Source organism: Rhinopithecus roxellana, chromosome 5, assembly GCF_007565055.1.
Source record: "Rhinopithecus roxellana isolate Shanxi Qingling chromosome 5, ASM756505v1, whole genome shotgun sequence".
NCBI lineage: Eukaryota > Metazoa > Chordata > Mammalia > Primates > Cercopithecidae > Rhinopithecus > Rhinopithecus roxellana.
In genome coordinates, this window is record NC_044553.1 from 135,467,534 (window position 1) to 135,482,330 (window position 14,797).

At 53.7% G+C, this 14,797-nt stretch overlaps 2 protein-coding genes across 12 annotated transcripts in view; one reads left to right on the top strand and one right to left on the bottom strand.

The window, feature by feature from the left end:
• POMT2 (protein O-mannosyltransferase 2) overlaps window positions 1-2,187 on the bottom strand; it is a 48,029-nt gene extending 45,842 nt beyond the window's left edge. For 4 of the 5 annotated variants that reach the window (XR_004057391.1, XR_750074.2, XM_010382716.2 and 1 more), the window contains exon 1: window positions 1,735-2,187. Coding sequence is in view for 2 of the 5 variants with exons in the window: in XM_010382716.2 (XP_010381018.1) it covers window positions 1,735-1,982 (248 nt within the window). In the remaining 3 variants the exon portion in view is untranslated. The remainder of the gene's footprint in view (window positions 1-1,734) is intronic. The other variant, XM_030931045.1, reaches the window with a different exon arrangement.
• GSTZ1 (glutathione S-transferase zeta 1) lies at window positions 1,743-12,927 on the top strand. 7 transcript variants are annotated; one of them, XM_010382714.2, is made up of 9 exons: window positions 1,749-1,845; window positions 6,167-6,218; window positions 8,138-8,205; window positions 8,773-8,853; window positions 9,211-9,336; window positions 10,497-10,575; window positions 11,135-11,187; window positions 11,745-11,794; window positions 12,505-12,927. In XM_010382714.2, the coding sequence occupies exons 4-9, from the start codon at window positions 8,803-8,805 to the stop codon at window positions 12,629-12,631; spliced, it is 486 nt and encodes a 161-aa protein (XP_010381016.1). In that variant the 5' UTR covers window positions 1,749-1,845; window positions 6,167-6,218; window positions 8,138-8,205; window positions 8,773-8,802; the 3' UTR covers window positions 12,632-12,927. The 7 variants fall into 7 exon arrangements, with proteins under 7 accessions (XP_010381015.1, XP_010381016.1, XP_010381014.1 ...); XM_010382712.2 differs by lacking the exon at window positions 1,749-1,845 and adding an exon at window positions 2,190-2,482; XM_010382711.2 differs by lacking the exon at window positions 1,749-1,845 and adding an exon at window positions 5,840-5,920.
• The last annotated feature ends 1,870 nt before the right edge of the window (window positions 12,928-14,797 follow it).

Genomic DNA, 14,797 nt, shown 5'->3' on the forward strand with positions numbered 1-14,797 from the left:
GCTATTGTAATTACTGGTAATGACACCAAAGATCAGAGATCAATCTGAACTTCTGTGCACAGGTCACAGTGGTTAATAGATCAGATGTCTGAAATAAGATTCCTTGGTGCCCCCAGGACTTATTCACAAGTGGCTGAATTCAGGACTCTGGAGGGCATGGTTGAGGTAAATACTGTAAGCTGGCCTTATTCTGCTGCTTAGAGTCCCATTGACAACAACCTTAATTAAATGCTGTAAGGCACAAACTGAAAAGATTTGGTCCCTGCCTCTGTCAGCCAGGTTAATCAGAGTAGCCAGGGGAGTTGCATATTCATGTGAAAATCTGCTAGAAGCCAAGACTGCAGAATCGAGGAGTGAGAGAGGCTGTCAGATTGCTCGTGCCTCTACACATCATTCTGGGTCTACCAAGAATGCAAGGCCCTGACTGCATCTCACTTGGGCCATTTCTCAGGGTTGTGTTTGCAGCAAGCAACCTTGACAGAAGAGGCAGTGTCTCCCTCCAGGACAAAGAGGAGGTCTGCGTACTGCCGTCTATAAAACAGATTTTCCAAGCTGGTCGTTCCTTCACTTGGATGCAACCCACTGCCTGTGCAGTCATCCATTTAAACCCATAGCGTCACCCTGTGGGACTTGGATGGCAAGGGAAACTGCTTCTAACATGCATCCTCTTTCCTGTAATAAAGTCCTTTGTCTCTAACCCAGGAGTCTCATCTTCTGCCAGCAGTCACGACACAATAACAGGCTAATTTATTAATTTCTAAATAAAGCAACCCTGACAGTCTGTTTTCTTGCCTGCTTTTTGCTCAAAGAGTTCCATTTCTGGGCCAGGCACGGTGGCTCACGCCTGTAATCCCAGCACTTTGGGAGGCCAAGGCGGTCAGATCACGAGGAGATCAAGACCGTCCTGGCTAACACGGTGAAACCCCGTCTGTACTAAAAATACAAAAAAAAATTAGCCGGGCGTGGTGGTGGCTGTAGTCCACCACCTGTAGTCCCAGCTACTCTGGAGGCTGTAGTCCCAGCTACTCTGGAGGCTGTAGTCCCAGCTACTCTGGAGGCTGAGGCAGGAGAATGGCATGAACTCGGGAGGCAGAGCTTGCAGTGAGCCGAGATCGCGCACTGTACTCCAGCCTGGGCGACAGAGCGAGACTCCGTCTCAAAAAAAAAAAAGGAGTTCCGTTTCTGACACCCAGTATCTGGATAGTACAAGCTAAAACCTTTAAGAAAATAAATCTCTTCTCACAGGAAGAGTTGTGCCTCTTAAAATCCTTTTGTCACCATACCTGAACAATCAAACTGTCCTTGCCCTATAAGACAAAGGTAACACAGTTAGGTATTTTCCCCTCTGTTGATGCCTGAAAATCCTGCAGATATCGGAACTCAGGCCTTAGAAAATTCTCTACCCAAGAATTTGCAATTCTCTTTGGAAAGTTGAAAGCACCTTTAAAAGCCACAATTTGCAAGCCAGGTGATGCACTGTAACAACGCGGAAGACATGAGGGCTGCTTCCTCAGATCCTAACAATCCCATTGCCCCACGACCAGAGCAAAACGATCCCCCTCCCAGAGAATGCACCTCGCCAGAGGCCAACCCACCCGGTATCTCAAGTTCCCCTCCATCACGGCCCCGCCCCTCCTCCTGTAGATCCCGCCTCCTCCGTACCCTCGGGCCAATCAGAGGACGGCGTCCCCTCGCGGTTGCCATGGTGGCCACCGAGTCCCTCCCATCACTCACCAGATGTGCGGCGGCTCGGCCAGGCGGTGGAAACGGGTGGCGAAGGACAGCAGCGTCACCAAGGCCAGCAGGGCCCACCGGCCGGCCGCCTCGAAGCGCCGTGAGCCCCGGGTAGGCCGTTTGGGGCTTCGCGCCGCAGCCTCGGCGGCCACGTCCCGGCGTGCGGCCCTAGCAGCCTGGGGCCCACAGCGGCCCCTCCGAGGACGCAGTTCGGACTCTGCCAGGCCTCCGCCCGTGGCCGGCGGCATCTTCCCCCTCCTCCGGGTCGCCCACCGGCCCAGAGGCACACTCTGACCAGCCGCCCCGCCAAGGAGTCACAGGAGGGCAGCTCGGGGTACCCCGGGAAATGCAACTCCCTTCCACGGCAGCGGAGTGCGGGGCCCCGGGCTCGGGGCGGGGCGGGGCGGGCAGCGTGGTCGCGGCCCGGGCCGCTAGGAGGCGGCAGGAGGCGCAGAGCATGTCGGGACCGGGAGGGCCGGCCGGCCCGAGGGGGGACTGGGCAGGGGGGGGTCGGGCTCAGGGAACTGCAACTCCCAGCAGCCCCCGGGTACGGGGCGTGGCGGGAGGGCTGGGCGTGACAGAGGCGACCGGAAGGGTCACTGTAGTCCAGACCATCGCTTTAACCGGACGAAAGGCACGGGCCTGACTCGTCGAGTTTCACTGGGCCTTAGTTGTTGGCGAGTCCCAGGCGCGAAGTTTCTCGGCCTAGAGGAGGGGTCGCGCGAAGTGCCAGATGCAGGCGGGGAAGGTCTGTGCCGCGCACCCGGGTGGAGGGAAACTGGTTAGACACTTGGAGACCCCTGGGGGGCGGGGTCAGAGGTGAGCTGCTCCGTCCGCCCAGCAGACAAAGACTCCCGGCGTGCCGTGCGTTGCGCCGGGCACGCTCTGCGCCTGCGTGCTGCACGCTGCCCGCTGGGTCTGGAATTCCCGAGAGGGTTGGGCTGGGGAAGGAGGCGGTCCTGGTGGGGAGTTCGTAGCCGGGTGGAGTCGCTGTCCGGTCGCGCTTCACTTCTGCCCCGCCCTCCCTGCTCCCCTTAACAGACACCTCCACTAGGGCTTCCAAACGTCGCCCCAAGCTTCCCAGTTTCTCGCAGCCCTTCATGCTCCTCTCTTGGCCCTAGCAGGAGATGGCTTTCCAGTAATGTTTATATTGTAAGAGTCCCTGGGCAGGGCGCGGTGGCTCACGCCTGTAATCCCAGCACTTTGGGAGGCCAAGGCGTGCGGATCACAAGGCCAGGAGATCGAGACCATCCTGGGTAACACGGTGAAACCCTCGTCTCTACTAAAAATACAAAAATTAGCCGGGCATGGTGGCGGGCGGCAGTAGTACCAGCTACTCGGCAGGCTGAGGCAGGAGAATGGCGTGAACCCAGGAGGCGGAGCTTACAGTGAGCCAAGATCGCGCCACTGCACTCCAGCCTGGGCAACAGAGCGAGACTCCGTCTCAAAAAAAAAAAATAAATAAAAGTCCCCGAGCGAGGAGAGGCAGTCGTGACAATCACCTGGGGAGCTTCACGGCTTTCACATGTTCTTCCCGGGGCCCGCTCCATAGCCACTCTTCATCTCTGGTGGAACGGGCCCGAGAATCTGCATGTTTTTATAAGCGGTCCTGATGGGTCTTAACGCGCCGTAAAGTTTGAGAACCACTTTTATGGCACTAAGGAAGGTGGCACGTTAGATGGGACTTTGTGTCACGTTAATAATGTATAGTCCTCCCTCTTCCAAATGGGATTTTAGGAGTCTTTTTCTCAAATCATGTGTAAGACATGGTTTAAAAATAAAATCTGCTAAAGTAATCAGAATGCATATTTGAATTGGAAACAGAAGTCTTCCAGGGGTGCTGATGAGATGGATACTTGGGCTTAAAATTTAGTTCTACAAGTGCAGAAAGGAACGGGGGATGGTTTGCATAGTTATCACTGGTAAGAGAAAGCAGAAAATGCCCAAGAGATTTCAGGTTTCCTGCTTGTGGGTCGTGATGGAGGGGAGCAGCATTTACCATGCTTTTGGTCATTCGTAGTACAGATCCAAAGGTGTAATCCAAAGGCATTTAACCATTAGGTAAGGCATTTCTTCAGAGATTCTAAGCCAGTTAATATCTGCCACTCTTTAGTGGTCACCAGCAGTCCCTGTCCCTTGGCCCCAGGGCCCCTGTAGCCTGGCTAAGTAAGGAAAGGGGACTGCATCTCCAAATAAGAAAGATCCAGTTGTGGCCACCCAATTCCTCCTCTTCGAAAGGCACTTTCTGCCCATCGCCTGCTTTCTGTGCCAGGACCATCTTTACTTTCCCCACAAAAGGTACCTTCAGGACAGGCTGGGACTCCTGGGCTTGGGAACCACCTTGGAAGGGCCTAGGTTCCCACTTGTACCCTTGCCATCTAGCAGACTGAGTTGGTAGTACAGGGATGGTGAAAGCAGGTTCAGAGAGCAGCTTAATATTCTGGAGGTGGCAGAGGGGAGAGGGAGCTTTGGTGAAATGTCTATAGTCAGAGGGGTAGTAAACAGGGTATCTGAGAAGTTCTGTCAAGTTCTCCCCCATCCATAGGGATACACATGTTGGTGGGAAGATTCATGAGTGCTAATCACTGGCGAGTCTTTCCTGGGTTCCACTTTGAAAGGCTGGCTTCCCAAGAAGTACCAGAGAAATTAACTTTGAGCCCCTTAAACTTTGGAGTAGAGATCACACACCCAGCTGCCCCCAAGGGCCCAAAGGTAACAAAAATGAGAAAAGTGGGCCAGATATGGGCCATGGCAGATCTGAGAGGGCATACCCTGGTTGATGGGGGCCATCAGTCGTTCCCATCAATTGTTGGTATTTAGGAGCCCAAATCTACTGTCTCCAGATTTTTAAAAGAAAAAAACAGGTGTTGTATATAAAATGTCATGATTTTTATTTATTTATTTATTTTTATTTATTTTGAGATGAAGTCTTGCTGTGTCCCCTAGGCTGGAGGGCAGTGGCACTATCTTGGCTCACTGTATCCTCCGCCTCCTGGATTCAAGCAATTCTCATACCTCAGCCTCCCGAGTAGCTGTGATTACAGACGCACACCACCACACCTGACTAATTTTTGTATTTTCAGTAGAGACGAGTTTCGCCTTCTTGGCCAGGCTGGTCTCGGACTCGTGACCTCAGGTAATCTGCTGGCCTCAGCCTCCCAAAGTGCTGGCATTACAGGCATGACCCACCACACTAGAACGAAATGTCCTGATTTTTAAACATTGGCAACTACCTGAAACATTTTAAACTACTGTGTTGAGCAAACAGAAATTCTGAGGGCCAGATAGGGCCCCAGTGGGCTGCCAGCTTTTGACCTCACCTTTGGGGTGAGTGAGCATATCTGCCAGCTGTTTTTATGGGGACAGCTGAGAGCCTGGACTGCTGGGAGGTGGGGTTGAAGGAGACAGGCACCAAAGCATCAAAAAGTCAGAATTCCTCGTCTTTCTGCATTGCTAGAAGGAATCCCTGCCATCATTTTAGGGCAATCCTTCGTTTTACAAATGAGGGAGCCGAAGATTAAAGAAGGCAGAGGTTTGTTCAAGGTCATGCAGAGCTGGTTCCTGCACCAGGTCCAGACCAGATGCCAGCTCCCAGCCCGCTCTACCACTCAAACTACTGCATCACAACCAGGCCATGCTCTGTGGGGGGACACCATGCCTGGCCCCAGCAGGAGCATAAGAAACTTCCAGCAAGTTGGAAAAAAATGCCCTTTCCTTTTTTTTTTTTTTTTTTTTTTTTTTGAGATGCAGTCTTGCTCTGGAGTGCAGTGGCACGATCTCGGCCCACTGCGACCTCCACCTCCTGGGTTCAAGCTATTCTCTTGCCTCAGCCTCCTGAGTAGCTGAGATTACAGGCACCCACTACCACACCCGGCTGATTTTTTTTGTGTTTTCAGTAGAAGCAGGGTTTCACCATGTTGGACAGGCTGGTCTCCTGACCGCAAATGCTCCGCCCACCTTGGCTCCCAAAATGCTAGCATTACAGGTGTGAGCCACTGTGCCTGGCTAGAAATGCCCTTTCTGACCAGAGTCAAAGTTCCCCCAGTGCCTGAGTAGCCCAGCTTCCCCATTGGCTCCTGAAATCCACCCCTTTAGGTTTCCTTTCCCTGCTCAAGCTCTGCCAGAGGGGACATTCCCTGGGAGGCTGAGAGTCAGTCACCACGATACCATGACAGAGTCTGGCAAGGTAAGGAAGGCACTTGCAGACTGGCTGCCCCTTTGGGGGCCTCTTGGACCTCAGAAGCTCAAACGAGCACAATTTTGGAGCCAAGGGACCTCACGAGCCTCTCAGAGAGCTCGGAGTCTTGACCTGAGTTGCCCAGATGCAGGCCTGAGAGAGGAGGCCTGGCAGGATAGGAAGAAACGGTTGACTCCTCCCGAGCTGGAGCCCACCCAGCATGGGTTAACACGTGCTTTCATCCTCTCTCCTCAGCCCATCCTCTATTCCTATTTCCGAAGCTCCTGCTCATGGAGAGTTCGAATTGGTAAGAGCTGTGCCTCCTCCGGACTGAGTGCTGGAGTGGGGTGGACTGGGGTGGAGAAGCTGGCCTGGGATGGAAGGGGTGCTCTGTCAGAAAGGACCTCACCCCCAGCAACCAGCATCCCCTGACTCCTAGAACCCCCATCCCTTCATGGCATCTCCACCCTGGAAACACAAGGTGAGGGTGGGAGGAAGGGGGTTGTTTTTTTTCTTGGGACTGACACTTCTCCCAACACTGCTCTCCAAAGCCCCTTGGCAACCGTGTTTAAAGCAGGGTCACAAAATCCATCTGCCCCTGGTAACTAGCAGGGGAACAGCTGGCCTCCCTCAGTTCTTATCTTATTTGAACTGGCAAAGCAAACAGAATGGACCAGCGGGCCAGCGTCAGCCATGGAGGCTTCAGAAAAGCAGAAACAAGGGCCCTGTGGCTAGTCCTTGTTTGACCCTTCCCTCCCTCGGCTTAACACAGCATTTGGCAAAGGCTGTACTGTACTGAGGAAAAGCAGTCTATACTGAGGAAAAGCTCTGCTGAGTGCTTTTGTGTGCCCGATTCCATTTAAACCTCAACAACCCTAGGAGGGAGGTACTATTACTGTTCCCATTGTATAGAGGAGGAAGCTGAGGCACAAAAAACCGAGGCAACATTAAGTAACTTGCCCAAGATCATTCAGCTACTAAGAGGCAGAACTGGAATTCAAACCATATAGTCTGGCTCCAGAGGCCCATTAAGTTACTTGACCAAGGCCACACAGTTAGCAAGTGACTGTGTTGAAATTTGAACCCAAGAAGCTTGCCTCCAGAGTGTGGAGGCAAAGCTATCCTCCGTGACCCCTCCTCCATCCCGCAGTCACTTGGTATTTGCTGGGATCAGTAAGCAAGAGCACTGGGTGCCAGGAGAAAATTTCCTCCAAGAAGATGAACCCATCCCCAGGTGCTAGTGCCTCTGCCCTGGCTGAGCCAGAAGCCAGAAGCCAGAGCAATATAGGTGCTGTCTGTAGGGCCTGTGTGCTTTGGCCTTCCCTCGTCCAGGTGTCTCCTCCAGCCCCAAAGACTGTCACTCCCCAGACTGGAGCTGACCAGCACTAGGAGTAGCCTGGTGTTGCCCAGGCTCTCTACACCGTGACATGTCTGGTCCTCCTCCCCTCATTCCTTTGCCCTTCCCTGAGGCTGGCCATCACCATACTTGAATGCCCAAGTGCGCGTGATACACACACGCATGCACACGCACGCAGTCTTCTCCACTAGTGCTGACCCACCCAGGTTTTTTTACCCTCAGCTTGCCAGGGGAAATTATCAAAAGGGATGGAGAGGAAATCTGGTGACTGGAGTCACAGCAAATGCGCTCCAAGGCCACCAAGGAGCCCAGTGCCTGTCTGGAATCTCTAGTAAACAGCCCTGAGAACAGAGAGAATAGATTGGAAGAGATCCTTCTCCAACAGAACAAGAGTGCCATCTGTGTGTGCTCTGTGTGGCCACCTGAGCTCCTTCACTTGGCCCTTAGTTGCCTTCTTGAGGGAGTAATTGCATGTCTCCAACCAAGACACTGGTCATCACTGTTTAAGGCCCTGGGGGAGCAGAGGTAAACACGACACACCCTTGCTGTCCTCCAGGAGCCCACGGAGTGGCGGGGCATACACCTTTATCACCACCCAGGGGGCATGAGGGCCCCATTGGGGGGTCCAGATCGTGAGGTCTCTAAGAGTTCAGGGGTGAGCGAGGCAGAACATCATGCATCTGGGGTAGGGAGCAGGTGGTAACAAGGAAAGCTGGAGAGAAGGGGATAGTGCCAAGGTGACCCTTGACCACCCAGAAGTGTAGAGAAGCCTCCCCCTCTTTGGCCTTATGTCACCCTAGAAGGGCTCTTTTCTTTAAGAGTATGGCCAGAGGCTGTTCGCTGACTCTGCTATCTGTGGTCTCTCCTAGCTCTGGCCTTGAAAGGCATTGACTATGAGACGGTGCCCATCAATCTCATAAAGGATGGGGGCCAACAGGTAAGAAAGCTGTTCCCAGACCACAAAGTGGGAATTGGAGGCCTTGAAGAGGCACCAGGCAGGGGAAGAAGGGGAGGCTCTGCCCCAGAGAAGTGAACCTGTGTCTTGTGGACTGTCACTGCAAGAGGCTGCTGGCTCTCCCTTGTGGGACATGGTGGCACCCTGTGCAGTAGCAGGAGGTCTGGGAAGGGCCCAGGTCCAGGCTGTGTACCCCAGCCTGAGCGCTCCAATGCCTGACCCTGGGAGGGTGGGTGGCGAGTGAGTCTCCACCCCATACTGGGCCCTCTGGATGGCTGACTAGGGTAGGAGCCGCCTTGGTGGCCATGGTGTGAGATGCAGGGAAAAGCCCATAGCCAGGCTGTTAGGATGAAGCCTATGGCTCAGCAGCTGCTGGGGTTTGGGAGACTTCATGGATCCCCCAGGGATTACCCTGGGCCTAGGATTTAGGGCCTTCCCAGGGAAGGGAGAGGGGGGTGGGCGGCAGGCCTGGGGTTCTCCGGCTTGCTTGGTTCTCCTCTGGCCAACACAGTCCAGGCCACCCAGCCCACCAGGGCCTTGTCTCCACAGTTCTCTAAGGACTTCCAGGCACTGAATCCCATGAAGCAGGTGCCAGCCCTGAAGATTGATGGAATCACCATTCACCAGTCAGTGAGTGCAGGGCCTGGGGGAGGGCCCTCATGAGAGTAGTGCCCTGAATGAGAGCACCTGACATCTCTTCCTCGCCTGTGTATGGTCAAGGTGCCTAGCACATAGGAGAGGCTCAATACAAGGCTCGTGGGGAGGGTGGGAGGTTGTTTAGGAAAATAAAGGAAGATTCAAGCACATGGAGAACCAAGTTCCGCAGGATAAGGTCCAAAATGGCTTTATAGGGCTTGAGCTGAGGAGGTGGGGGGAAGAGGTGTAGTGATGGTGCTGGAAGAGGAGGAGGAGGAGTTTGCTGGCCCTGTCCCCTCTGGCCTAGGGGTCCTGGGCCCTGTCCCTGCCTCACTGCTCCCCTCTGGACAGCTGGCCATCATTGAGTATCTAGAGGAGACGCGTCCCACTCCGCGACTTCTGCCTCAGGACCCAAAGAAGAGGGCCAGCGTGCGTATGATTTCTGACCTCATTGCTGGTGGCATCCAGCCCCTGCAGGTGTGGCACTTGTACACTTGCACCCTTGCACACCTCACACACTCTTACACTCACACATTGGCTGTGAGCTGCCCATTATGGGGGCGGGTGCCCAGTATGGGGGCGGGGGCGTCAAGGGAGGGAGGGGGATTGGATTCTCAGGGGCTTTGACCTGGACCATGTGAAAGAAGGGGGCAAAGATCTCAGTCTCAGAAATCAGCCATCCCAGCTGGTCCCCCACTGCGTTCCGAGAAGCTCTAGTTTCCAAGGACGCATGTACAGGTGCTTGAGGCAGGGAAAGGGCCAGGATGGCAGGGGAGACACTGAGTAGGCCCCAGGCCAGGCCTCCCGCCTTTAACCAGAGCGGCTTCCCTTTCATCTGTGCTATCTCGGTCATACACTGGGATACACGTAGGATTTTTTTTTTTTTTTTTTTTTTTTTTTTTGAGACGGAGGTGTCACTGTTAAAAACAGACAAGTAAGTATTAAAAACAGTTTATCTGTACCAGCTTCTACTCTGAATGAGGAAATAGCCCCAGAAAGGTGGAGTGACTTATGCTGAGTCCCACAGGTAGGTCCTAGCAAAGTGGGGACCAAGTCAGGACCCCTGCATGCCTGTGCCCCCCACTCCCATGTCATTTTAACAAAGGATGTTGGAGCAGACAGATATCTCCATTTTGAGGAAATAAAATTCCTCCATAATGAGGAAACAGAGGTAAAATGGCTCTAGGAGTGCCAAGATGGAGCCAGGCTGGAAATCTCTGAAAGCCAGTCCTGTGGACCTCCCTCATCCCAGCCCCACCCTCTATCACACTCCGTCTGCTCACAAGGGACCACACAAGGGAGAAGTGAGGGAGACAGGCCTGAGTTGTGGGTGCACCTGCCACAGCCATGGCCGCATCTTGTATCACATGAATAGGGATTCATGCACATCTCTGACGGAATTACATGGCTTTTTGAGGCCACTGGGGCAGCCTGTGAAGGTGGCTGCTGGGATGGCTACCTCCCTCTAGCCTCAGGGCCCTGGTAGAAGGAAGGGGCTCATGGAGCCTGGGGGGAGAAGGGATAGATGTCCAGCCCCCAGGGGCAGATGGCAAGTGAACTTCCCTGAAGGGGTTTAGCCAAGGGGCAGCCCCCACCCAGCTCTCGGAGCAATCACAGACTTTCTTTGGGCTGCATAGAACCTGTCTGTCCTGAAGCAAGTGGAAGAGAAGTTCCAGCTGACCTGGGCCCAGAATGCCATCATTTCTGGATTTAACGGTGAGTCCTCACCCTGTGAGCTGCCCCACAGTGGCCTCTTAGAGGTATGGCCCTCGCACACAGGGGCCTGGGTATCTGAACCACCCTCCCAGGCTGCTTTGGTCCTGACAGTTGCATGGGTGAGGGCAGGACTCGGGAAGCGAAGGGCTGGGTGGGCCTCCAGACCTTAGCTCCAGTGCTTCCAGGAACCTTAGTCCCTGCACCCACAGCCCACAGCCCTTCATAGCTGGGTGGTCCAACTTCAGCTTCACTGCCCACTCCAGCCAGGAAACCAAGGCCAGCACAGTGCCAGCCATCAGAGTGAGAGCTGCCACCGTGGCCAGTGGCAGGGCTTGTCCACTCTAGTGGGGGAAATGGTGGCTGGCTCTGCGGAGCCTAAGGAAACAGAAGCTTGTCCCTAGCAGCTCTCTTCAGACCTGGCTGCCAGTTCTCACCAGCAGCCGTGCCCAGTCTGTCACTCAGTTGGGCGCTCATTTCATAACTATGGAGGCCAAGGCCCAGAAAGCTTGGTGTCCCCTTCCTGCACCCAGAATAAGATGTTTATGTGGCCTCCCCACAGCCCTGGAGCAGATCCTACAGAGCACAGCAGGCACATACTGTGTAGGAGATGAGGTAAGCTGTCCCCAGGCCTCCCCAGGCCCAGCCACAGCGGCCGCCTCCCTCATGCTGACCCCAGGCTGTCACTCTCTTCCCCTTAGACTCAGCCATCTGTCACACCCTGAGGCAGGTGGGGCTCACAGCTTCCTGAGGAGGCATCTGCAGGGGGATCTCTGCTGTGGGGCACTCCTCAGCTCACTCCCACTACACTAAACCGTCTCAAGAGGGAGTTACTCAAGGTAGAAGACTGGCTGTGAGACGATGAGGCAGGCCAGACGTCAATTGAGGGATTGCACTAGATGACGTCTGCGCAGTCCAGGCAATCCATCTTCTCTGGCCTTCTCAACCCACAGAGTTGGTTGTCAGGGCAACTGGAGCACGGCCTGGGAGGGCACTTCAGCTCTGGGAGACAGACACATGCAGGCCTAGGGCAGACAAGAATTGGGGGTGGGATGTTGAAAGAGCCAAAGCAGATCGTTGGTACCCCCAGTAGAGTTGCAGTGGACACACCCAGTCCAGCCAGTGAGTCTGGGGTACGCACCCTGATGGGAACCCACCCAACCCTCTTTCAGGTGACCATGGCTGATCTGTGCTTGGTGCCTCAGGTGGCAAATGCTGAAAGGTAAGAGAGAGTCCTGCCACCCTCCCTTCTCCTGGCTCTGCCCACAGTCAGTTACCACTCAGCTGGTGAGGTACCATCTCATGCAGACTCTTCACCATCCAGCCAAGGGGCCCACCATGCCAGGCCACACAGCCACTTCGGCCTGGAAGAGGGCAGAAGAAATTGGGGCAGTGCTCCTGCCATGCCCACCACAGCTCAGATGATCCTGTATAGATAGCCCCTGCTCCTAAGAGGAGGTGGCTCACCTGGTGGACCCCCAAGATCACCTGCCTGATGTCCTCAGGTGTGATGTGTCTGTGCCCAGAAATGAGCTCTACCTCTGCATCCCTCCATCAACCCTTCAGTAGGGCACGAATGAGCACCTCTCTGGAAGGCATCATGCTAGGCATTAGGGATATGGAAATGTCGGGCACATTCCCTGCCCCCAAGAAGCTTACAACATGGGGGAAGAGAGAGTCTGTATATATAAATGCCTAGCACTGGGCCTTACACATAGTAGGTTCTCAAAGAAATAGGAGTAGTAGGTAACAGATGCCAAACGATACTGCACAAGACCTACCCATCTTCTATGAATAAGGGCTGCCCCATCATCCTTCCCTGGACAGCTCCCTGGACCTCATCCAGCCCTGCCTTCTGCTCCCCCTGCTGCATCAGGGCGGTCTCCCTGTGTCCCTGAAAACCTTGGCTTAGCAGGTGTTTCTCTACTACAGATTCAAGGTGGATTGCACCCCCTACCCTACCATCAGCTCCATAAACAAGAGGCTGCTGGTCCTGGAGGCCTTCCAGGTGACTCACCCCTGTCGGCAGCCAGATACACCCACCGAGCTGAGGGCCTAGCTCCCAAATCCTGCCCCGTTGGCACAGGGCCACAGGAGCAGAAGCTGGGTGGGCTGAAGAGGCCTGGAAACAAGTGAGTTAATTGAGGAGACAGGAGACTCGAACTCTAGCCCTGGATCTGCCTTCCTGCTGAAACTTGTTCCCCCTCAGTCCGCTCATCTGTCAAATGCATGTGGGGTTGGGTAGGAAGATGCTGGGAGCAGCGGGGCAGGAATACTGTTATCTATGTGATGGGGCAGTCGTGAAGCTGAGATGAGAATTGGATTAAAATGCCTGGCATGCTCACCATAACACCACGGGGAAGCCTGTGTGCCTTTTCTCATCTGCTTTTGTGTCTGACTCCAAAGAATGCCCACGCTGAAATTTGGCATGAATTAAACTGAAGCCCAGGCCTCTACCTTGTTTGTCTAAGACTCCAGAAGATGAACACTGTCCCTAGCTGGAATCCCCTGTGCCTGGACCAGTAGAGGAAGTTAGTCAGCTGTTTGCCTACCCTGTGGCAGGCCTGGCCTATGGGACCTAAAGGCAATGAAGAGAGAAATACGCCCAAAAGCCTGCCTGAAAGAATCAGACAAGATCCAGGGAGATAACAGATAGAAGCAGGAAAGCATCTAGTGACCGGCTTAGTTCTCAGGGCTAGGAATGGTGCTGTTGTTAAATGTTCCACTCCAGGCTGGGCGCAGTGGCTCATGCCTATAATTCCTGCACTTTGGGAGGCCGAGGCAGGTGGATCACTTGAGGTCAGGAGTTCGAGACCAGCCTGGCCAACATGGTGAAACCCCGTCTACTAAAAATACAAAAATTAGCCGGGTGTGGTGGCAGGCACCTGTAGTCCCAGCTACTCAGGAGGCTAAGGTGGGAGAATGACTTGAACCTGCGAGGTGGAGGTTGCAGTGAGCCGAGGTCGTGCCAGTGCATTCCAACTTGGGCGATAGAGTGAGACTCCATCTAAAAAGAAAAAAAAAATTCCACTCCAGTACTGAGAGGCCATTTGGACCTCTCAACCCAGTCCCTCATCTTCAGGGCCAGCATTCTCCAGACCAGTCCCAGGATTAGGCACTCGAGGTAAATCCAGTCACAAATGGTGCTGGGAGCAGTGTGACTAGGCCAGCTCAGCAGACAAAGCAGGTACCAATGTACCACGGGCTGCTCTGGAGGGAGCAAGTTCCCATGCTTGGCATTGTTCCAGGCAGAACCAGGACCATCTCCGGGCAGAGATGCCGTAGGGAGATTGGGGTAGCTTCTGGGGATGAAATTAGATGAACTTTTTAGGACCTTTACCTCCTGGAGGCCCCACCTCTGAATACTGTTGTATTGGAGATTAAGTTTCAACATGAATTTTGGAGGGGACATAAACATTTAAATCGTAGCAAAGACCATCACCTTTTTACAGAATATTTTCCAGTAGGGGCTTCTCTCAAACGGCTGAGTGGTAAGTCAAGTCCTTCCTTTCCATATCACACTCAGCAGACACCTGATCCTGATACGCTAGAGGCCGCAGGGAGACTGGATACACGGTCTTCCCGTAGTGGGAATGGCCACAGTGAAGGAAGAACAATGGAGTGGCCTGATACTGGTAATTCCAACTCTATGGAAGTAACAAGTCCCCAGAAATACTTCAGAAGGAGGAAAGCAATAGGGAGGTGCTGTCAGGAAATACCTGAGAAGAAAGCAAAAATTATAGGCTTGTGTTCCTCAGAAATTTTACATATCCATTAAGGAAAGTGGCAAACTTACTGGATAAACAGGTGATATACATATTCATAAGATACTAATTTTTTTTTTTTTTTTTTTTTTATGATGGGAGTCCTGCTTTGTCATGCCCAGGCTGGAGTCCAGTGGTGAGAGCTCAGGTTCATTGCAACCTCCACCTCCTGGGTTCAAGTGATTCTCCTACCTCAGCCTCCCAAGTAGCTGGGATTACAGGCACATTGGTCAGGCTGGTCTCAAACTCCTGACCTTAGGTGATCTGCCCACATTGGCCTCCCAAAGTGCTGGAATTACAGGCGAGAGTCACCACGCCCGGCCAAGATATGGCTCCTCTTTAACTTTTAGATTTTTTTTTTTTTTTTTTTTTGAAGAGTCTTACTCTGTCACCAGGCTGGAGTGCAGTGGAGCAATTTTGGTTCACTGCAACCTCCGCCTCCCAGGTTCAAGCGATTCTCC